The 23,084-nt window shown below is 47.6% G+C and overlaps 1 protein-coding gene across 6 annotated transcripts in view; it reads right to left on the reverse strand.

Moving 5' to 3' along the window:
• Positions 1 to 7,169: 7,169 nt before the first annotated feature.
• Positions 7,170 to 23,084, reverse strand: part of LOC127584389 (pleckstrin homology domain-containing family A member 2-like) — a 100,277-nt gene continuing 84,362 nt past the window's right edge. For all 6 annotated transcript variants that reach the window (XM_052041174.1, XM_052041169.1, XM_052041170.1 and 3 more), the window contains 4 exons: positions 20,875 to 20,939; positions 20,719 to 20,782; positions 10,988 to 11,071; positions 7,170 to 7,801 (listed from right to left, as the gene is read on the reverse strand). In XM_052041174.1, coding sequence (XP_051897134.1) covers positions 7,478 to 7,801; positions 10,988 to 11,071; positions 20,719 to 20,782; positions 20,875 to 20,939 — 537 coding nt within the window. In that variant the 3' untranslated portion in view covers positions 7,170 to 7,477. The remainder of the gene's footprint in view (positions 7,802 to 10,987; positions 11,072 to 20,718; positions 20,783 to 20,874; positions 20,940 to 23,084) is intronic.

Here is a 23,084-nt window from a genome sequence, read left to right on the forward strand (position 1 = left end):
CACGAGCAGAATCAAGCCATTCGGCCCATCGAGTCTGCTCCACCATTCGATCATGGCTGATTTATTTTTCCCTCTCAACCCCATTCTCCTGCCTTCTCCCTGTAACCTTTGATGCCCTTACTAATCAAGGACCTATCAACCTCCGCTTTAAATATACCCAATGACTTGGCCTCCACAGCCGTCTGTGGCAATGTATTCCACAGATTCAGCACCCTCTGGCTAAAGAAATTCCTCCTCATCTCTGTTCGAAAGGAACATCCAACACTACCGCCTGCATGTTCCCCTCCTAGTCACTTATGAACCTGTTTTGGAAATATATCACCATTTCTTTACTGTTGTTGGGTCTAAATCCTAAAACTCCCTACACCCATGGATGGCACTGGAGGGTGGCGACTCATTGCAAGCTGCTCTCCACAGATCTACTCATTGCCTTTACTATAATCATTCTACACTTTTAAATTTAAATTCTATGTCACTTACTATTACTAATAATGTTCTTTTACCTGCACTACACTTCCTCTGTAGCTGTGACACTTTACTGTACTGTTATTGTTTTTACCTGTACTTCCTCAATGCACTCTGTACTAACTTAATGTAATTGCACTGTGTAATGAATTGACCCATACAATCGGTATGCAAGACAAGTTTTTCACTGTACCTCAGTACAAGTGACAATAATAAACCAATACCAATATTCTGAGGCTGTGCCCTCTGGTCCTAGACTCTCCCACCACTGGAAACGTCCTCTCCACGTCCACTCTATCCAGGCCTTTCAATATCTGGTAGGTTTCAATGAGATCCCCCCTCATTCTTCTAAACTCCAGCGAGTACAGGTCCAGAGATATCAAATACTCTTCATACATTAACCCTTTCATTCCCGGGATCATTCTTGTGAACCTCCTCTGGACCCTCTCCAACGCCAGCACATCCTTCCTTAGATATGGGACCCAAAACTGCTCACAATACTCCAAATGTGGTCTGACCAACACCTTACAAAGCCTCAGCATTACATCCTTGTTTTTATGCTCTAGTCCTCTCAAAATGAATGCTAACATTTCATTTGCCTTCCTTACTACTGACTCAAGCTGCAAGTGAACCTTTATGGAATCCTGCACTAGGACTCCCGAGTCCCTTCGCACCTCCGATTTCTGAACTCACTCCCCGTTTAGAAAACAGTCTACGCCTTTATTCCTTCTACCAAAGTGCATGACCATACACTTTCCCATGCTATATTTCATCTGCCACTTCTTTGCCCATTCTCACAACCTGTCCAAGTCCTTCTGCAGACTCCCTGTCCCTCCACCTATCTTTGTATCATCCGCAAACCTGGCCACAAAGCCATCAATTCCTCATCCAGATCACTAACATATAACGTGAAAAGTAGCGGACCCAACACTGACCCCTGAGGAACACCACTCGTCACTGGCAGCCAACCAGAAAAGGCCCCCTTTATTCCCACTGTTTGCCTTCTGCCAGTCAGCCAATCTTCTACCCATGCTGGTACCTTTCCTGTAATACCATGGGCTCCTATCTTGTTTAACAGCCTCATATGCGGCACCTTGTCAAAGGCCTTCTGAAAATCCAAGTAAACAACATCCACTGACTCTCCTTTGTCTATCTTGCCTGTTACTTCCTCAAAGTATTCCAACAGATATGTGTGACAAGATTTCCTCTTAAGGAAACCATGCTGAGTTCGGCCTACTTTATCATGTGCTTCAAAGTACCCTGAAACCTCATCCTTAATAATGGACTCTAACATCTTACCAACCACTGAAGTCAGGCTAATTGGCCTATAATTTCCAATCTTTTGCCTCCCTTCCTTCTAAAGAGTGGAGCGACATTTGCGATTTTCCAATCCTCTGGAACCATTCCTGAATCTGGTGATTCTTGAAAGATCACTTCTCGTGCCTCCACAATCTCTTCAGCTGCCTCTTTCAAAACCCTGGGGAGTAGCCCATCCGGTCCAAGTGACTTATCTACCTTCAGATCTTTCAGCTTCCCAAGCACCTTCTCCCAAGCACCTCTCAAATGTATAGATACATTTGAAAATTTTATGAATAAAGTATATTTATATATACCCTTATACAATGTTCCCTTATACAATGAGATGGACTATGACCTCACGATCTACCTTGTTGTGACCTTGCACCTTATTGCACTGCACTTTCTCTGTAGCTGTGACACTTTACTCTGTACTGTTACTGTTTTTACCTGTACTACATCAATGCACTCTGTATTAACTCAATGCACTCTGTACTAACTCAATGAAACTGCACTGTGTAATGAATTGACCTGTACGATCGGTTTGTAAGACAAGCTTTTCACTGTACCTCGGTACAAGTCTCAATAATAAACCAATACCAATACCAATATTTATAAATACAAAGCATCAGTGAAATTTATATTGGCACAGAAAGATTGTTGTAGAACTGCAACATTTTACTGAAAAATCAAAGAACTGCTGATGTTGGAAAACCTCTCTTTCTCTCTTTCAAAGATCTGATGAAGTGCCCCAGACCTGAAATGTTAACTGCTTCTCTCTTTACAGATGCTGTCTGACCTGCTGAACGTTTCCAGCACTGTCTGCTGTGAAAGATTTTACTCGCAAATATCCAAAGCAAACCATACAGTAAATGTTCCAACTGGCTAATGATTCCTTGCATCGCTTCCCATATGTAAACGGATGTGCAAACTCAGATGAGAGCTTTGACTGTAAAAAGACTGATGCTTCAACCATTTTAATCCACGAAGGCCGGGGAAGATGTGGAAAGCGATATTTCCATCTTGCTTTGTTCAGAACACATTCCCTCCAACTCCTGCTTCTTTGCAGGAAAACTTTGTTCAGACAAGCTGCTTGGAGCAGTAAAGATCACAAGCAGCAGGCCCAGATGTTCCAGATTCAGAGCACAGATGTTCACATATTTCAGGCAGTACCTCACAGTTTATTACCCTGTCTACCTCAGCAATAGATCATTCTGGTAAACCTGCAGCAAACTACAGTTAACAGGAATGGGGAGCCATTCGACCCATCGCATTCCTGCCAGCTACGTAAGAGCCAGTCGACCTAATCCCAATTACTGGCTCTTACTCCGTTGGCTTGGCGGGTTACAACGGTTCCAGAGCCATTTCAACGTGGTGATCACCTCTCCCACCCCTTCAGGCAGTGTGTTCCAGACCCCCGCCCTCAGGCTGAGAAAAAGGTCTTCAAGAACCCTCTCGTCCTTCTCCCACTTGCCCGACATTTGGCCTCTCTGAGAAGTGAGATCAGCATTCACTCAGTACATGAAATAAAAATTAAAATAACCCTGCAGGTTCTGAAAATCTGAAGAGCAAAGAGAAAGTGCAAGGAACACTCACCAAGTCTGGCAGTGTTGGTGGAAGAGAGTTAATTCTTCAGATCGGAGTCACTCTATATGGATTTACTGCAACAATGGAATGGTTCCATTCGGCCCATTGAATCTATGCTAGCCCCTGCCAGTGTAATTCCATCAGTCCCACTCCCATTTTTATTTCCCTGAAACCTGTTCTCCCTCATCTGACCATCAATTCCCCTTTGGATCCTTTGCCACTTACATACATTGGGGGGCAATTAACCCACCAACCCACACGTCTTTGGAAACTGGAGCACCGGGAGGAGACCCCTGCGGTCACAGGAGAACGTGAAAACTCCACGCAGATAGCCCCCGCGGTCAGGATGGAACCTGAAATTGTGAGACAACAGCACTACCCGATGCACCACCCTGCCACCCAAAGCCCTACTGCTTTATAAAATTCAATTAAGTATCTCCTTACTTTACTCTCTTCCAAAGGAAACAATTCCAGCCCAGCCAGACTTTCTTCATAACTAAAGCTCTCAAGTAAATTTCCTCTGCACCACCTCTGGGGTGATCACATCCTTCCTGTAACTGTGACTTGAACTGGACACACTACTCCAGCTGTGCAGCAGCTGTTTTTCCTCTTTCTTTACATATTTCAGCATTTGGGTGTTGCTGGCAATGCCAGCATTTATTGCCCATCCCTAACTGCCCTTGAGACAGTGTTGGCGAGCCACCTTCCTGAACCTCTGCAGTGACACCCTGACTGGGCGACAATTAGACGGCTTGCTGGGACAGTTCGGTGGGCAGTAAGGAGTTAACCACATGGCTGTGTTTCTGGGGTGAGGGCCGCAGATTTCCTTCCTTAACAACATGAGTGAATCAGATGTGTCTTCAGAGGCAAATTATTGAGGTTAACCTTTTAATAAAAAAATTCATTTTTTAAAAAATTTAATGAAACCCCACAGTTGTACTGGTGGGAATTTGGACTCTGGATTGCTGGTCGAGTAATTTAACCATTGCACCACCACTTGACGGTCTAACAGTCATGGAGCATAACCTTGCATTCTGTGCCTCAGTAAATCCAGGGACATATTCCAGTTTCCTTCTTACCCACGTTATCTGCCTGTCCCACCATCTCGCAGATCCCTCCACACTCCTCATTTATTGTGTATTCCTCCACCCTGTTTCTCCTCTCCGAATGCATCACTGGCCACTTTTCCCCTGAAGGAACACAATTTGATGTTTGCAGGTTGGCCATAAAGGAGTAGATACCTCCAATGCCCACCCAACCGAAACACAAGAGGGAAGTCACGGCGGGAACGGCAAGGAGGAACAGAGGAGAAACTCGCGGAATTGTTAGGACCCCAGATGTGTTTCTGCCTGGGGAGTTACATGTTACCTCAGTACTCTGTTGCTTTCTCTGCAATCAATAGGGTAGCCATCATTCTGTGTCTGAGCTGGCCCACTCACTTGGTTCATTCTTCTATCCACCACGGCAACAGAGAGGCCACAGAAGAGGCTGGCGAGGGTGTTGCCAAGGATAGAGAAGTTTAGTGATGTGGAAAAATAGCCCTGGAAGGGATGGTTAGCTTTGGAGCAGAGAAGATTGAGGGGACAAAGAGCAAGATGCTGGAGGAACTCAGCGGGTCAGGCAGCATCTGTGGAGGCAAAGAGGTAGTCGACGTTTTGGGTCGAGACCCTGCCTCAGGACTGTGGGGAGTTTTACAGAGGGGCGTGCAATTATGTGAGGTCTGGCCTGAGGAAAAGGGACATTACCCCATGACGGAGAGGTCAGTAATTATTCAAGATAAAAGTGCAGCAGAATGAGAGGATTTGAGGTAATTTTGTTTTACCACCCAGAGGGCTGTGTATGTCCTGAACTCACTCCCTTCATGGTAGTGGGGACAAAAACCCTCATCACATTAAACACATAACTGTCTGAGCTCCTGAAACTCCATTTTAAAATGTGATTGCCCATCGGTTTTACCTGAAGGATTCATGTTGAGGGACTGGACCAGAAACTCGCGTCCATCTCATCCTGTGAGCAGAAGGGAGAGGGGAGGAAAGTAGAGAAGGGAATGTCTGTGATAGCAGAGCCAGTGGAGGTGGTACCTCACAGCTCCAGTGACTCCTTCCCTCCAATGCTGCCTGTAGGGAGTCTCCCTGTGACCATGTAGCTTCCGATAGGTCCGCTGACTTCCTCCCACGTCTTAAGTATGCCCTAATACGTGAACTGGTCACTGCAGATTACTCCTTAGGAGAATCGGGGAAGTTGATGGGCATTTGAGAGAGAAGAGTTTACAGGGAAATAAGTGATGGAATGGGATTGCTCTACGAACCGGCTTAGACCAGATGGGCCGAATGGCCTCCTTCTATCCTGTATGGAAATGTTAATGCCAACACTGTGCTTCCTTGGCACCCTCTGTGCCAATCCCAAACACCACCAAACAGCAGTCTGCATCTGGATTATCTTTTTCCTCCTCCTTCCTCAACCTCATTATTTTGTTTTTAACTGGTCTCCAGTTCTCACCTCCTTAGCCATGATCTCACGCGAGCGGACAAACAGCCTGCTCTCCGCTCTGCACACTGCAGCCACAATCAGGACACCAAAGAGCAACGAACAACCGTCCAAATGGCTCATCTGCTCCTTTACAAATTTGCCTCAGAGGGTGTAATGTTGCTAAGATTCTCCCAGCTGATAACCCAATGGTGTAACATTTCAGCAACTGGGGAAAGAAACATCAAAGACATGGACGGAATTCAGGCAGGTTTTGGATCTGTCCCCGGTATCTGGACTTTGAGACTCTTCCTGGAGTTTAAGGAGAGAGCTGGAGGCATGAAGTGGTGAAGTACGGTGAGTCAACGACTCAGTAGCAGACCAGATTTAGATGGGTTGTCTGCCTTACTCTTCCTTCTATTCCTTAAGGTCCTCAGTAAATTAGAAATGATTCTGGAGAAACAAACAGAAATGTTCTGATGAAATAGACACCTCCCATCCCAAGTACAATTAATCAGACAGAAAGAACAAATCAAGACACACACCGGACTTAGGAATTCCAAAGGCTTGTCCCTACTCTCAACCCTCCTTTTAAGAAATTAATTCCCATTCGTTTCCAGGTTCAAGAAGTGCAATAATTAGGGAATAGGCAGTCTGAATTCTATTTCGCTCAGTGGCTGCAAGTTGACAGCCCATGTGACCATAAGATATAGGAACAGAATTAGGCCATTCAGCCCATCGAGTCTGCTCCGCCATTCAATCATGGCCGATTTTTTTTCAACCCCATTCTCCTGCCTTCTCCCCTTAACCCCCTTACCAATCAAGAACCTATCAATATCTGTCTTAAGTACTTGGCCTCCACAGCCGTCTGTGGCAATGAATTCCACAGATTCACCACCCTGTGGCTGAAGAAATTCCTCCTCATCTCAGTTTCAAGAGGACATCCCTTTATTCTGAGGCTGTGCCCTCAGATCCTAGACTCTCCCACTGATGGAAACATCCTCTCCACATCCACTCTATCCAGGCCTTTCAGTATCTGGTAGGTTTCAATGGATCCCCCCTCATCCTTCTGAATATTGAGTATGGCCCAGAGACATCAAACACTCCTCATATGTTAAGCCTTTCATTCCCGGGATCATTCTTGTAAACCTCCTCTGGACCCTCCCCAGGGCCAGCACATCTCTCCTTAGATTCAGGGCCCAAATTCGCTCACAATATTCCAAAAGCCAGTCTGACCAACGCCTTATAAAGCCTCAGCTGCACATCCTTGCCTTTACGTTCTAGTCCTCACGTGGTACGCAGCATCCGCAATGCTAATTCTGCAAAGGAGATTCAGCGGCAAAAGGACTCAGGAATTTTAAAATGGTTCCAGCTTTAATTCATTCCTTTCAACAATGTATCACAGGCACTCATTGACTGTGAGGTACTGCTGGGCACATTTTTCCTCTGAAGTTTCAGGTAGTAAACAAAGTGCAATAACTCAAGCCGCCATAGGAATGCAAAGTTCCAAGTGAAGCTCCTTACATGGCTTCCCTTCCAATGCATTGGCCTGATCCTAGCAATGATCACTGGACACATGGACGTCAAGCTAAGCAATGTACAAGCAGCACTTCTGCCAGAGTTACTAATCCTAGGAAAAAACAAGCGACAGGAAGGACATCTGTTAAACATCTGTTGTTCGAATCCCATCATCGTCGATGTTGTAATCGAAGTGGCGCTCCTTTTGGGGAGCTGGCTGGGACCGGTGTCTGCGCCGGTTATCCTGACCATTCACCCCAGCCAGCTGCGAGCCGGGCACTGTGGAGGGCGTCTGCAGCTCGCTGTGATGCCTGCTCTCCTCCTCTGTCGACGAGTCGGGTGGCTTGGTAGCAGCAGGCACAGGAGTCCACGGCTGCCACGACGACACCATGGAGGTGGACTTGGTGAGAGGTCGCTTCTCCTCGCCGTGAGTCACAGCGCCGGAGGAGTCGGCTTGAACTGGAATTGCCTGCGGACAAATAGAGCAGAAATGAGGAGGGCAAAGGAAGTCGAGAGGTTTTATTTCCACACCCCCATCCAACACGTCCTCCCACTAGGACCCGAGACTTCTCAACACATCCATCATCATGTAGTCACCCGACCATCACCCTTCCCGAGAAGGTGATGAGCAACATTTGAACACATTTTGAAACTCTTATTGCTGCTTTCAAATATGTCTGACTTCAACCCCTCCCCAACTGTGTCACCCTCTCCAGCACATAAACCCTCTCAATTCTACCCCCTGCGATGTCCCCAGATTTAATTGCTCTATCACTGGTGGCTGTGCCTTCAGCTGCCTGGGCCCTAAGCTCTGGGATAACCTCCCTAAACTTCTTCACCTGCCTTTAAAACACTTTGTAAAACCCACAGTGGTGCAATTAGCACAGCTGCTGACTCACAGCTCCGGCGACCTGGATTCAATCCTGATCTCTGATGCCGTCCATGTGGAGTTTGCACGCTCTCCCTGTGACTGAGTGAGCTTCCCCCCCCCCCCCCCCCCCCCCCCCCCCCACCCCCCGGCTGCTCCGGTTTCCTCCCACATCCCAAAGACGTAGGCTTGGTAGGTTGCAAATTGCCCCTTGTGTGTGGAGGAGTCAATAGAGTCTAGGGGGAGTTGATGTGAATGTGCAGAGGATTAAATGGGTTAGTGTAGAATTATTGTAAACGTGTGCTTGATGGTCAATGCAAACTCAAGGGCCAAAGGACCTTTCACCATGCTGAATGACTTTACAACATATTTTTGTGTAATCTCATGACCATCAGCCCTAATGTTCTCAGGAAGCACATTCGGACTTCACCTCATTGAAGGCACTATACAAATGAAGACTGTTGTGGAGCAACATGCGTCCAGATGCATTCTGACTATGCTGAGAACTGTCAGCACTTTCATGGCCTACTGGTAACGTCCCGCTGTAGGACACACATATCTTCTGAAGCAATGAGCATTTGTCTCTCTGGGTAGGGACCAGCGCCTGGTATTGCCCCCCTCCACGTGTCCTGATATCTCCTGGCCAAAACCACCCCAGCTCCGCATCAGCAGACGTGAGTTAATACAGCTCCACTGAAAGCCGCAGCAATCATGTGGGCTCTGACTCACTTCCCTAGCAACTCAGTCAGTGGGTTAGTGACTAATCAACATATGCAGTCACTCCCTTTCTGAGCTGACTGACTGAGTAATCGAAGACTCCATCCATCAAAGCGAACTGGACACTGTTTTCTGTGCTATCAACAGATGGTATACATGGAGGGGGAAATTTGGGTCAACAGCTTCTTACTCCTATTGAATTTGTCCCATTCATTTCAGCTCCATTGCAACAACAGCTCTTGCCTGTTGCCAAGTCCTGAGAGGGGATCAACTCCTTTGGGTGATACCTCCAGTGCAACTCTGGGGCCACTGTCAATGTCCTCAGGAGCGTGGCTGGTCCATCGCTGGCCATTTGTGGTGGGAAGAATGGGAATGCGAAAACTGACCCTGATTCAGACTCTACCTCACCAGGAGAGAGCGTCAAGTGGACGTGTGAACGGCAATGGTGCTCGTTTATTCAACAGGGCTCTTTTAAATAACAATTTAAAATGTTTTGGTAGAATGCAGTTGAAAAACACACAAACACCACTACACATACACATACAATCCCCATCTTGCAATCCTCATTTATAATTCACTATTCCATTCCCATACCCTACATCTCTAGTCTTCTTACAGTGTGATGGATATTCACTCTCCAGGCCTCAAAAAAGGTTTATTGCTAACCTCAGCTTCTTAGCACGGCAGCATGACCTGTCCAAAGGTCAGGCAGCGGTTCTTCACTGAGCTAAAATCCCCTTTGCAAAAATAGCAGAAACTGTCCAAGGCTCAAGATGTTTGTTGTTTGCTAAGTTAAACTTCTAACCAATATTCCCTGCTCAGCCTCTTAACATAAACAAGGGAACAATGGGGTCCACATTAATTAAACCCTCCAGTCACCTGGCTTGAAAATGTGGTTGAAAAAACATCACGTGTCAATGATGTCAACTAAGTGAAAGAAACAGTATAAAGGTTAGAAAGCAGTCAGGGTCGGGGGAATGACAGAGAGAAGGGGCAACAGAAAGAAGACCTAGAATTCATTCCTCAGCTTTTGGTTTTTGCAACAGACAACTTGTTCGTCTGCAACTTGTTGGTATGATTTTTTAGTTTGTTAGAATTGTACTTGTGTTTGGAAATCCTTTGTAAGTTACAAGTTGTTGTTAAGAATTACTTATTAGCATTAAATGCATCTCACTTAAAATAAAATAAACTGTGTTTAAACTGCTTCGTTAGCTGGAAGTATCTTCTCCTTGGTTCCTTAGGAAAGACGTGCTGATGTTGGAGAGGGTTCAGAGGAGATTTAACGAGGATGATTCCCGGAATGAAAGGGCTTACGTATGATGAGCGCTTGTCGGCTCTTGGACTGTACTCACTGGAGTACAGAAGAATGAGAGGGGACCTCATAGAGACATTTAAAATGTTGAAAGGACTGGACAGAGCTGATGTGGTCAAGCTGTTTCCCTTGGTGGGTGAGTCCAGGACTAGAGGGCACAATCTTAGAATTAGAGGGTACAGGTTTAAAAAGGAGGTGAGGAGGCCAGACCATTGGAGGTGTTTAAGGAAGAGATAGATAGATATCTAAATAGTTGGGGTATCAAGGGATATGGGGATAAGGCCGGAAATTGGGGTTATAATAGTTTTTTTTGCCCCCCCCCCCCCAAAATTTCTCATTCCTTTTCCCCTTTTCTTTGGAGCAGACTCGATGGGCTGAATGGCCTACTTCTGCTCCCTTGTCTTGTGATCTTGTGATCCACCACTTGAAATAATGATTACTGACAGCTAGACCTTTCCATAGAGACTAAAGTAGTGAAGTAAACTCGTCCTTGAAGTGTAGGTTGATACAGTGTAATCTCCCTATAGTGAGGGTACTTGTAAATACTTATGCCAGATAGAACATAAAGTCTTGACTTAAAGTTTAGAGCTCTCGGATGGTACACTCAACATCATCATAACAGGAGCTGTTTTGAGTACTGCTGTACATGTGACCAATGACACAACAACCATCAGTGGGTTTGTAATGTCTTTAATTTGACTCCCATTTTAATCTGTGTTTTTAATAAGCAATGGATGTTTAAGTTCAGGGGTACATACCGTGGCATTGCTTGAACCTTTATGCAGCTTAATTGCCGTGTTGATGGCTTTGATCCAGCTTTCCATCTCTGCAGGACTGTCTGCCTGTTTAAACAAAACACACGACAATAATCACACCTTCTACTGCAGACATGAAAGATCGAGGCTCACATAAGTAATATTAGTCGGCCATCTGGCCCATGGCTGATCTGGTTGTGGACTCAGCTCCACCAACCTGCCTTTTCCCCACAACTCTTAGTTCCCCTACTATGCAAAAATCTATCTCACTGCGTCTTAAATATATTTAATGAGGTAGCCTCCACTGCTTCCCTGGGCAGAGAATTCCACAGATCACTATTCTCTGGGTAAAGCAGTTCCTCCTCATCTCCATCCTAAATCTACTCCCGAGTCTTGAGGCGATGTCCCCTAGTTCTAGTCTCACCCCTACCAGTGGAAGCAACTTTCCTGCCTCTATCTCATCTATCCCTTTCATAATTTTATGTTTCTGTAAGATCCCCTCTCATTCTTCTGAATTCCAGCGAGTATAGTCCCAGGCAACTCACACAACCCTGTTTATCACTGCTCAGCTGCTGAATGTGCCCAAGTCCTTTGCGGAGCAGAGTTCGGTTGGCACCATTGTGTACTTTGACCACATGGGTTCCCAGACTTCCAATGATGCCTGGAGAACCCATGTAGTCAAAGTACATAATGGTGTACGTTCTTCTAGATCTCTTGGATTCACATTGCAAGTCTTTCCATTAGAGAAGGGGCAACAAACACCTGGTAAGGCAGATCTTCCCCTGCTCTGTTACTGCTGCCTGTCTACACCTTGCTGATTCCTCCAGCCTCATCCTGGGGACCAATTTTCCCAACCCATCAGTATGACCAACCCAGAACTCAGTGCAGGCAGCTGGCTGCACTCATAGAATGGCTTGGACAGCAGCCAGTGAGGACTTTGGGCCACCAGCAGTCAAAGGTGTCACTGGTACTGAATGACTGCATTCACTAACATTTGGCATCTGTCAAGCCAAAAGGCTTTTAAAAAATTAAATGGATGTTTCCTTTTGTGGGAGAACCTAGAACTAAGGGTCACTGTTTAAAACTAAAGGGTGGCCCATTTCAGATCATGAGCAGGTGATTTTTTTTCCAGAGGGTAGAGGTATTTTGGAACTCCCTTCCTCAAAGGGCTGTGGAAGCAGAGTCTCTGAAAACATTTAAGGCAGAAATAGATGAATTCCTGGTAAGATGGAAAAGGTCATGGGGAGGCAGGTGGGGAAGCCCGAGTTCCAGAGTGGAACTTGTATTCAAATCGATTATACAGCACGGAAACAGGCCCTTCGGCCCAACTCGTCCATCTCAACCAAGTAACCTACCTGAGCTACTAGTCTTACATCTCTCTAAACCCTTCCTATCCATGTACCTGCCCAAATGTCCTTCAAACGCTGCAGTTGTACCTGCCTCTACCACGTCCTCTGGCAGCTCGTTCCATATACACACAGCCCATCAGTTGAATGCGGCTTTGGAGGATGTGACACTGGATGTTACCTCAGTGCCAAAGACCCCAAACCTGACCGATACCATCATTTCCAACTCTCCTCCAGTCTCTCTGTGCTGCTATACCCTCGCTCGTCAGCCCAAAGGGCGTGGGTTGATGCAGTTGAAGTTTGTTCTCTCTTGTTACAGCTAATGACTGCTCTTCAAAAGTGAAGGGAAAGGGAACCAACAACTAGAGGGCACAGGTTTAAGGTGAGAGGGGGTAAAGATTTAAAAGGGACCTGAGGGGCAACTTCTTCACCCAGAGGGTGGTGTGTACATGGAACGAGCTGCCAGAGGAAGTGGTTGAGGAAGTGTTATTGTAAATGTACAATAACAACATTTGGAAGAGATTTGGATAGGAAAGGTTTAGAGGGATATGGGACTAGCTTAGATAGGCATATCAGTCAGCATGGACAAGTCGGGCTGAAGGGCCTATTTCTGTGCTGTAGTACTCTGAGTCTATTCCTGAATTTTAGGTTACATTCTGCATGCAGCAAGACCTGGACAACATTCGGGCATGGGCTGGTAAGGGGCAAGTAACGCTGGTGCCACAAAAGAGCCAGGTACTGACCATCTCCAACATGAGAAGAGTCCAACCACCTTCCCTTGACATTGAACCATCGTTCAGCCCCACACCATCCACGTCCTGGGGTGTCACGATTCACTAGAAACCCAACCGTACCAGCCACACACATACTGTGTGGTGAGTGACTTCCCTCCTAACACTCCTATGCCTTTCCACCATCTCCAAGGTACGAGTGATGAGTGTGACGGAATACTCTGTGCCTGGACGAATGCAGCTCCAATGCTCAGGACGCTCATCATCCAGGTCAAAGCAGCCTGCTTGATTGGTACCCCATCCCACCACCCCAACCATTCACTCCCTCCGCCACTGGCACACAGCGGCTGCAGTGTATGCCATTTACAGAACGCACCGCAGTTACTCACCAGGGCTATTCCAACAGTGTATCCCGAACCCACACCCTCTAACGCCAAGACACGCAGGGGCAGGGAACTCCACGATCGGTAGTCACTGACCGTCGCTGGGTCTAACTCTGGGAACTCCCTCCCCAACAACACTGCAGGAGCACCTTCCCCAGAAAGACCGCAGTGGTTGAAGGCAGCAGCTCACCAGCACCTTCTCAGGAGCCATGAGGAAGGGGTAAATAAATACTGGAGCAACACACAACCTGCTAGAGGAACCCAGCGAGCCAGGCAGCGTCTGTGGGGGGGGCGGGGAAGAATTATCGACGTTTCAGGTCGAAACCCTGCATCAGTAATAAATGCTGGCTTTGGCAGTGACTTTCAGATCCCAAAATAAAATATGTAAAACAAAATCAGCTGAGAAATTGGGAAGTCTGGGTGCTTTGACTGTCAGAATACCATTTTGCCCCGACATTTTGCCATGGCAGGCACGGTAGTGTATTACAGCGCCAGAGATCCAGGTTCAATTCCGGCCACTGTCTGTAAGGAGTTTGTATGTTCTCTCCGTGACCGCATGGGTTTCTCCAGGTGCTCCGGTTTCCTCCCACATTCCAAAAGACGTATGGGTTAGGAAATTGTGGGCATGCTATGTCGGCGCCAGAAGCGTGGTGACACTTGCAGGCTGTCTCCAGAACATTCTACACAAAGATGCATTTCACTGTGTGTTTTGACTAATAAAGATATCTTATCTTACCTGATAGGGGTATGATGAGTTAATTGTGGAAGGGGGCTGGGCCCTTCTGAGGCATGTGACATGTGGAAATCCTGCTTTAAATGCTTGGTGCTGCCACACACTCAGTTCCACTTGTTGATGTTGACCATCCCTTGGACACGTTCTGGACACTCACCCAGGTGCAGGCCCAAATGTTTCAAAGCTCTGGCTCATTAAGAACATTTTGCGTGGTTCGTTTTAGTGCAAAGAGATGGATATTGTGCTACAGATAAAGCCCATAGCAGCCGACTGCAGAGGTTCAGGGAAGCCGGCTCTCTCTCAAAGTCAAAGTCGAGTTTATTGCCACATGCACAAGTACATGTGTGCACAGGTGCAATGAAATACTTCCTTGTAGCAGCATCACAGGCACATCGCGCCAGATAAGCAGCATACAAGAAGCAACAGCAACACACGAAGGTGCTGAAGGGACTCAACGGGTCAGGCAGCATCTATGGAGGGAAACGGACAGTCGACGTTTCGGGTCGAGACCCTTCATTAGGACTGGAAAAGCGGAGTTAGCCAGTATAAAAAGATGAGGGGGAGGAAGTGGTAGAGCAAGAGCTGGCAGGTGTTAGGTGGATCCAGGTGAGGGGAGGAGCAGGTGATAGGCAGGTGGGGGAGGGAGGAGAGTAAGAAGCTGGGAGGTGATAAGTGGACGTGATAAAAGGGCTGAAGAAGATGGACTCTGATAGGAGAGGACAGTGGACCATGGAGTACAGGGAAGGAGGTGGGGAGGAGAACCAGAGGGAGGGGTGTGTGGGTGACGGACAGACGGAGAGGGTGGGGGAGGGGAAAGAGAAGCGGTGATGGGTGTCGGTGGGATCAGGGGAAATAAAAGGGAAGGGACAGAGGGGAGGGGTTACTGGAAGTTAGAGAAATCAGTGCTCATGCCGTCAGGTTGGAGACTGTCCAGGCAGAACATGAGGTGCTGTTCCTCTAATGTGTGTCTGGCCTCAACTCGGAGGAGGCTGTGGACAGATGTCGGCGTGGGAGTGGGAAGTGGAATTAAAATGGCTGGACACCGGGAGATCCCGGCTGGTACGGCAGACGGACGAAGCGATACCCCCCAACCTGTGTTGGGTCTCACCAGTGTAGAGGCCTCGGCACTGGGAGCGCCGGATGCAATCAGTGACCCTGATGGGTTCACGTGTTGAGGGACTGCCTCACGTCTGTCCACGGTCTCCTCCACAGCCGAGTCGAGGCCAGACACAGGTTAGAGGAACAGCACCTCATGTTCTGCCTGGGCAGCCTCCAACCTGATGGCATCAACATCGGTTTCTCCAACTTCCGGTAACCCCTCCGCTCTGTCCCTTCCCTTTCTTCCCCCTTATCCCATGGATCCTATCATCCCTTCTCTTTCCCCTCCCCCACCATCTGCCCATCACTCACACACTCCTCCCACTGGTTCCCCCCTTCCCTTTACTCCATGGTCCAATGTCCTCTCCCCTCTATCTTCAATCTCCTTCAGCCCTTTGTCACTTCCACCTCGCAGCTTCCGACATCATTCCCACTCTCCCCCCTCCCTCACCTGCCTATCACCACCCCCCACCTCACCTGGATCAACCATCACCTGCCAGCCCTTGCTCCATCCCTTTATACTAGCCATCTCCCCTCTTTCTTTCCAGTCCTGATGAAAGGTCTCGACCCAAAACATCGACGGTCCATCTCCCTCCACAGATGCAGCCTGACCCGCTAAGTTCCTCCAGCTCCTTTGTGTGTTGCTCCAGAATTCCAGTGTCTGCCGTCTCTCGTGTCTCCACATAAACAGCAGACACTCTTCAGTGTCTAGGTGGTGACACACACTCTACGACGATTGAAGAAAGCAGGGTCCTTGGCTTGGAAACGAGCCACAGAGCTCCAGTGGATCTCAACAGGGCACTGCTTCGACTGCATCTGATCGCTGTGTCTACAGTGTGGAAGGGGTATGGAACCAGACTATTTCATATTTTCTTATGACATGGAAGGAGGCCTTTTGGCCCATTGAGTCAATGCTGGTTCAGAGTGCAATCCCATTCCCTACGAATGTTTCCTGGAACTTGTTCTCCCCACATTTCCACCTGCTCCTTCCAACTTCTACTGTTCACCTGCCCTGGCACAATTTACGGTGACCAATCCAGGGGAGATGTCAAGGGTAAGTTTTTTTTACTCAGAGAGTGGTGAGTGTGTGGAATGGGCTGCCGGCAACGGTGGTGGAGGCGGATGCGATAGGGTCTTTTAACAGACGTTTGGATAGGTACATGGAGCTGAGAAAAATAGAGGGCTATGGGTCTCTAAGGTAGGGACATATTCAGCACAGCTTTGTGGGCCAAAGGGCCTGAATTGTGCTGTAGGTTTTCTAAGTTTCTAATTCACCTACCAACCCACACGCCTGCTTGAGATGGAGAGAGAGGCCGAGTCTCCTCAACTCTGCTCGTGTGACAGACTCCCCATGACCAGGAACCAGTGTGGGGAATCTTTGCTGCATTCCCTCCATAGCAAGCATAAACGTTTTAGGTACAAACAGAACTGCACGCAATATTCCTGGTACACCCTCACCAAGACCCTGAGGAACTGTACTCCGTTATCTTTTCTCTTGTACTCAAATGCTCTCACACTGAAGGCCAACATATCAGTTGTCTTCCCAAATGCTAGTGCACCTTCATCCAGTGACTTGAGTACAAAAGCTCACAGGTCCCATTGAACATCAGCATTTGTCAAACTCTCACCGTATAAAGATACTCAGCAAATAATCTCACATTTTCCCACACTGTAGTCCTCATGATGTCGTTACCACTTCAGTTTGTCCTCAGCCTCCTATAGTCTCCCTATCACTACTCACAATCCCACTGAATTTCATATCTTCTATAAAAAGCCTCTTTAATAGTCATGCTCTTTATCAACTGACCTGCACTAACCTATTTCCATCTAGTCTTTTGTCTAACACTGCCTCTCCCTATGTCACACACCGGCAGGATGTAGAGTAATTCTGCACTGTATATCAGTCCATCGTGAAAACCAGCCTCCCCTCCATCAACTCTGTCTACACTTCCCACTGCCTCAGGAAGGCAGCCAACATAATCAAAGACCCCTCCCACCCCAGTCATTCTCTCTTCTTCCCCCCTTTGGTGGAGATAGGATATACGAGCATCTGGAATCCAGTGGCTTGATTAAGGAAAGCCAGCATGGCTTTGTGCAAGGCAGGTCGTGTCTTAATAACCTGGTTGAGTTTTTTTGACAGGGTGATGAGAGAGATTGATGAAGGTAGAGCTGTGGATGTCATCTATATGGACTTCAGGAAGGCATTTGATAAGGTCCCACATAATAGGTTAATCAAGAAAGTTCGGATGCATGGAGTCAGTGGAGAATTGGCTGTGTGGATCCAGAACTGGTTTGCCCATAGAAGACAGAGGGTGGTGATTGAAGGGACTTATTCGGGCTGGAGGCCTGTGAGTAGTGGTGTTCTGCAGGGATCTGTGCTGGGACCTCTGCTGTTTGTGATGTACATAAATGACCTGGACGAGTATGTTGTTGGGTGGGTTAGTAGGTTTGCAGACAATACCAAGATTGGTGGACTTGTGAATAGTGTAGAAGGCTGGCGACAGATATAGCATGATATAGACCAGCTGCAGATGTGGGCAGAGAAATGGCAGATGGAGTTTAACCCGGATAAACGTGAGGTGTTACACCTTGGTTGGACTAATGTCAAGAGGCAGAACACTCTAAAGGGCAGGACCCTTAGTGTTGAAGAGCAGAGAGACCTTGGGGTGCAAGTCCATGACTCATTGAAAGTGGCTACACAGGTAGACAGGGTGGTTAAGGCGGCTTATGGAATGCTTGCTTTCATTAATCAAGGTATTGAGTACAGGAGTCAAGAAGTTATGATGCATCTCTATAGAACTCTGGTTAGGCCGCATTTAGAGTATTGCGTGCAATTCTGGTCACTTCACTATAGGAAGGATGTCAAGGCTTTAGAGAGGGTGCAGAGGAGGGTTACTAGGATGCTGCCTGGATTAGAGGGCATGTGCTATCAGGAGAGGCTGGACAAACTTGGGCTATTTTCTCTGGAGCAGCAGAGACTGAGGGGTGATCTGTTGGAAGTGTATAAAATTATGAGGGGCATAGATAGGGTGGACAAGCAATATCGTTTTCCCATTATTGAGCGATCCAATACCAGAGGGCATGCATTTAAGGTGAGAGGGGGTAGGTTCAGAAGAGATGTGAGGGATAAGTTTTTTTACTGAGAGACTGGTGGATGCCTGGAATGCGTTGCCTGATAGGGTGGTGGAGGGAAATTCATTGGGGACTTTTAAGAGGGGCTTGGATGGGCACATGAACGAGAGGAAAATGGAGGGATATGAGCATTCTGTAGGTAGGAGGGTTTAGCTATGTCAGCACAACATTATGGGCTGAAGGGCCTGTTCTGTGCTGTATTGTTCTATGTTCTCCCATTGGCCAGAAGATACAATAGCTTGAAAACACGCACCGCCAGGCTCAAGGACAGCTTCTATCCCATTGTTCTAAGACTCTTGAACAGACCTCTTGTACGATCAGATGGACTCTTGACCTCATTATCTACCTCGCTGTGGCCCTTGCACCTTATTGTCTACCTGCACTGCATTTTCTCTGAAGCTGTAATACCATATTCTGTATTCTGTTATCATTTTCCCTTGTACTACCTTGATGTACTTGTGTTTTGAAATAATTTGTCTGGATGGCATGCAAAACAAATTTTTTCACTGTATCTCGGTACACGTGACAATAATAAACTAATGACCAATTAAGTGTGACGGCAGTCACGGGAAGATTCTGTGAAAGCCAATGTCCTCGTGTTGTTGTACAACAGTGCATCCTGCTGACAGGACAGTGATATTACAGGAGCTTTTCCACAGTATTGCCTCTTCACCATTGTGTGGCGCTGCTGTGCCTTCACAACCAATATCACAGTGTGAAGCTTTCATTATTTACCATTACCTTAACCTGCCACTTACCTGCAAAATGTACTTCATTCGGCAGATGAAAATGCAAGGAAACCAAACAGAGGGGCACAGAGGGAGTGCTGCAATGTTGGAGGTGCCAGGATGTGTAAATTCAATTGATGTCCCATCTGAATGAGATGTTAGACTGAGACCACTGTAACTATTGTGACGAGTCTGTCCTGGTGTCCTGGCCAGTACTGCTGCTGCCTCACAGCTCCAGTGACCTGGGTTCGACCCCAACCTCGGGAGCTGTCTGTGTGGAGTTTGCACATTCTCCCTGTGACTGTGTGTGTTTCCACCAGGTGCTCTGATTTCCTCCCACAACTCAATGACATGGGGGGTTGGAAGGTTAATTGGTTACCATCCACCTACACTCGGGGTGACACACAAAATGCTGGAGGAAGTCAGCAGATCAGTCCTGAAATGTTCACAGTCCCTCCATAGATGCTGCTGCTGAATTTTAAGACTGCACTAAGGCCAGTTTGCAGTCATGGATCATAGACTTTCCATGCCGTATAACTATGTCTGTAAACTACTCCTGGTGTAGGTGGGCAGTGGGAAAATTAGGGAAGTGTTAATGGCATGTGAGATGGGATAAATTACTGTGGGGGAATGGGATTGATGGGATTGCTCCAAGAGCTGGCACAGACTCGGTGGGCCGAATTGCCCCCTTCTATGCCGTGACAAAATATGAGAAAAGAATTCTATTTGTTCATTATCTCTTTACTGTTTGCAAGAGCTTCCTGTACATAAATTGGCAGGTACATTCCCTTCTTTCCAACAGTCACTGCACTTCAAAGAAAAAGTCATTGGCTGTGAAGCACTTTGGGAAATCTGACAGGGATGTGAAAGGCCCTATGGAAATGCTGGAGGAGTGTGCACAGAAGGGGATGGGTGGCCTCTTTCTGTGCTGCATTTAACTGGTCACAGAGACCAGCAGTGTGGTGGGTGCAGCTGATCCCTCAGCCAGTGCTTTGATTACTCCCCGTGGATTATTCCCCATGGATCATTGTTAAGAAGCGTCACTAGAGCCGACTCCCAACTTTCTTCAGGAAGGATTCCCGTATCATTCGCATATTTCATTACGGCACGGAAGGAGACCATTTGGCCCATCAAGTCCATTGCATTCTCAAAGCAATCCCATCGGCCCACTAATTTCCCTGCAATCCATCCTCTCCTACACGTCCACCAATTCTCCCGCCTCATACCAACACACTGGGGGCAATTCACAGCGGCCATTGAACCCACCAACCTGCACGTCTTTGGGATGCGGGAGGGGAAACCGGAGCACCCGGGGGAAACCCACGCGGTCACAGGGAGAACGTACAAACTCCATGCAGACAGCATCCAAGGTCAGGATCGAACCTGCCATTGCTGGAACTGTGAGGCAGCTCCGCTACTGTGCCAGGTGACGTACAAGTGATCAGGTTTAATGCCGCTTTGCTTTCTGGCCCCAATTTTTTGTTTGCTTGCATTTTCAAATGGTCCGTCTCAGTGTGAAACCACACTAGTTCACCCAGCTATGCAAATAGAGTGAGGTATTTTAATAATTTTGACAGAGTTACCTGAATGTAGAAAGTTCTACTCGTTGTAACTAATTCAAATAAATTATCCCTCATCAGTGCTTGGCTGCAAGCAAAAGAAAAGACTAAATAAGTGAAGGAGCACATCACAGAGTGGACAGAAGTCTTGAACGGATTGTGTTAAATGGTTCCTTTTACCTGCAGCTACAGTTCTGAGCTTTCTGAATATCCTTCAGTGGGATCGCCCGAAGTGGTTCTTTTTCCTAAAAATAAAACAACTTTTATTTAACAAAAATGAATGAAAAGGTGTTTCACAGGACAAGAGAACAGGAGTTGGGATGCCAATGTTACAGCTGTACAAAGACATTGGTGAGACTGCCCATGGAATATTGTGTGCAGTTCTGGTCGCCCTGCTATAGGAAGGCTGTGATTAAGCTGGAAAGGATGCAGGAAAGATTCACAAGGATACTACCTGGACTTGAGCGCTTGACTTTAAGGAGAGAGTGGATAGACAGGGACGGTTTACCCTGGAGCGTAGGAGGCTGAGGGGTGACCTTATAGAGGTTTATAAAACCATGAGGGGCATCGATAAGATAGATGATCACAGTCTTTTTCCCAGGGTAGGGGAGTCTAAAACTAGAGGGCACGGGTTTAAGGTGAGAGGGGAAAGAATTAAAGGGGACCTGAGGGGCAGGTTTTTCACACAGAAGTTGGTGGGTATGTGGAACGAGCTGCCAGAGGAAATGGTAGAGGCAGGTACAACTGCAACATTTAAGACATTTGGACAGGAAAGGCTTGGAGGGGTATGTGCCAAATGCTGGCAAAAGGGACTAGCTAAGGTGGGCACTTTGGTCAGCATGGATGGGATGGGCTGAAGGGCCTGTTTCCGTGCTGTACAAATGTATGACTGTCATCAAGCTAAATCCTCACAGGAGACAGGCCAGGTAACCCAAGCTAGGTCAATGAGATGGAGAGTGGAGGGGTGGGGGGGAAAGGGCTGACGGGGGGGGGGGGGGGGGGGAAGGGCACGGCCATCTATGGAATGGTGATTCAAGTTGGAGAGGACCCGGGTCAGCAGATATTGCCGGGGGGTGGGGGGGGTGCAGATTACAAGGGATGGAGGGGCGTGGGCTTGAACATAGAACAGAACAGCACAGGAAAAGGCCCTTAAGCCCACCATGTCTGTGCTGAGCATGATGCCAAATTAAACTAATCCCTTCTTCTCTTATACCTGCACATGATCCATATCCATTCATTCCCTGTCTGTCTGCCTCCAAAACACCACTGGCATATCTACTTCGACCACCTCCCCTGGCAGCCTGTTCCAGGCACCCACCACTCTCTGTGTGTGGAAAAACTTACCCCACGCATGTCCTTTAAACTTTCCCCATCTCACCTTAAACCCATGCCTTCCAGTGTTTGACACTTCTTCCCTGGGAACACGACCCTGATTGTCTACCCTACCTATGCCTCACACGACTTTATAAACTATCAGGTCTCCCCTCAGCCTCCGGTACTCCAGAGAAAACAACCCAAGTGTGCCCAACATTATAAGATGGAGGTGATGCTTAACTAGAAGCCAGGTGGTTACCGAGCACAGGGGTTAGGGCGGAGGGCTGTGACACAGGGTCAGAGACAGAGTCTGTTTTGGAGGGGACCAACCTGAGGCAGTTTCCCAGTGCCAAATCCCATTGTCGGGGTCCTGCTTGGACAGGTGCCCTTTCAGAAGGATTGGAGCAGGGCTCAATGAAGCAATGTTTGCGCCTCATGTCTCCACAGTAACCCCAAGAGAGCATCTGGGAGTAGGTGCTGCACCCCAGGATCCACTGTGTCTGACTGGGTTCCTCACTGCCTGAAAGTGCCAGCTGCAGGGAGGATCTGGGTGGTGGTCTGGAGACCGTCCCGCTCACAGTTACATCCCCAATCAAGTTTTATTTTATTGAGAGAGAACTCTGCTGATTGCAAAATGCAGATCTCGTTGAATGAGGGGGGGATTCTCATTGAAACCTACCGTATACTGAAAGGCCTGGATAGAGTGGATGTGGAGAAGATGTTCCCATCAGTGGGAGAGTGTCGGATCCGAGGGCACAGCCTCAGAATAAAGGGACATCCCTTTAGAACTGAGATGTGGAAGAATTTCTTCAGCCAGAGGGCGGTGAATCTGTGGAATTCGTTGTCACAGAGGGCTGTGGAGGCCAAGTTTTTGGGTGTATTTAAGGCAGAGGTTGCTAGGTTCTCGATCGGTAAGGGGGTTAAGGGTAACAGGGAAAAGGCGGGAAAATGGGGTTGAGAAAAAAATCAGCCATAACTGAATGGCGAAGCAGACTCGATGGGCCAAATGGCCTAATTCTGCTCCTATATCTTATGGATTTTTGGACCATCTCAGCTGTCTGGGGCACACTCAGACT

Source organism: Pristis pectinata, chromosome 29, assembly GCF_009764475.1.
Source record: "Pristis pectinata isolate sPriPec2 chromosome 29, sPriPec2.1.pri, whole genome shotgun sequence".
Taxonomy (NCBI): domain Eukaryota; kingdom Metazoa; phylum Chordata; class Chondrichthyes; order Rhinopristiformes; family Pristidae; genus Pristis; species Pristis pectinata.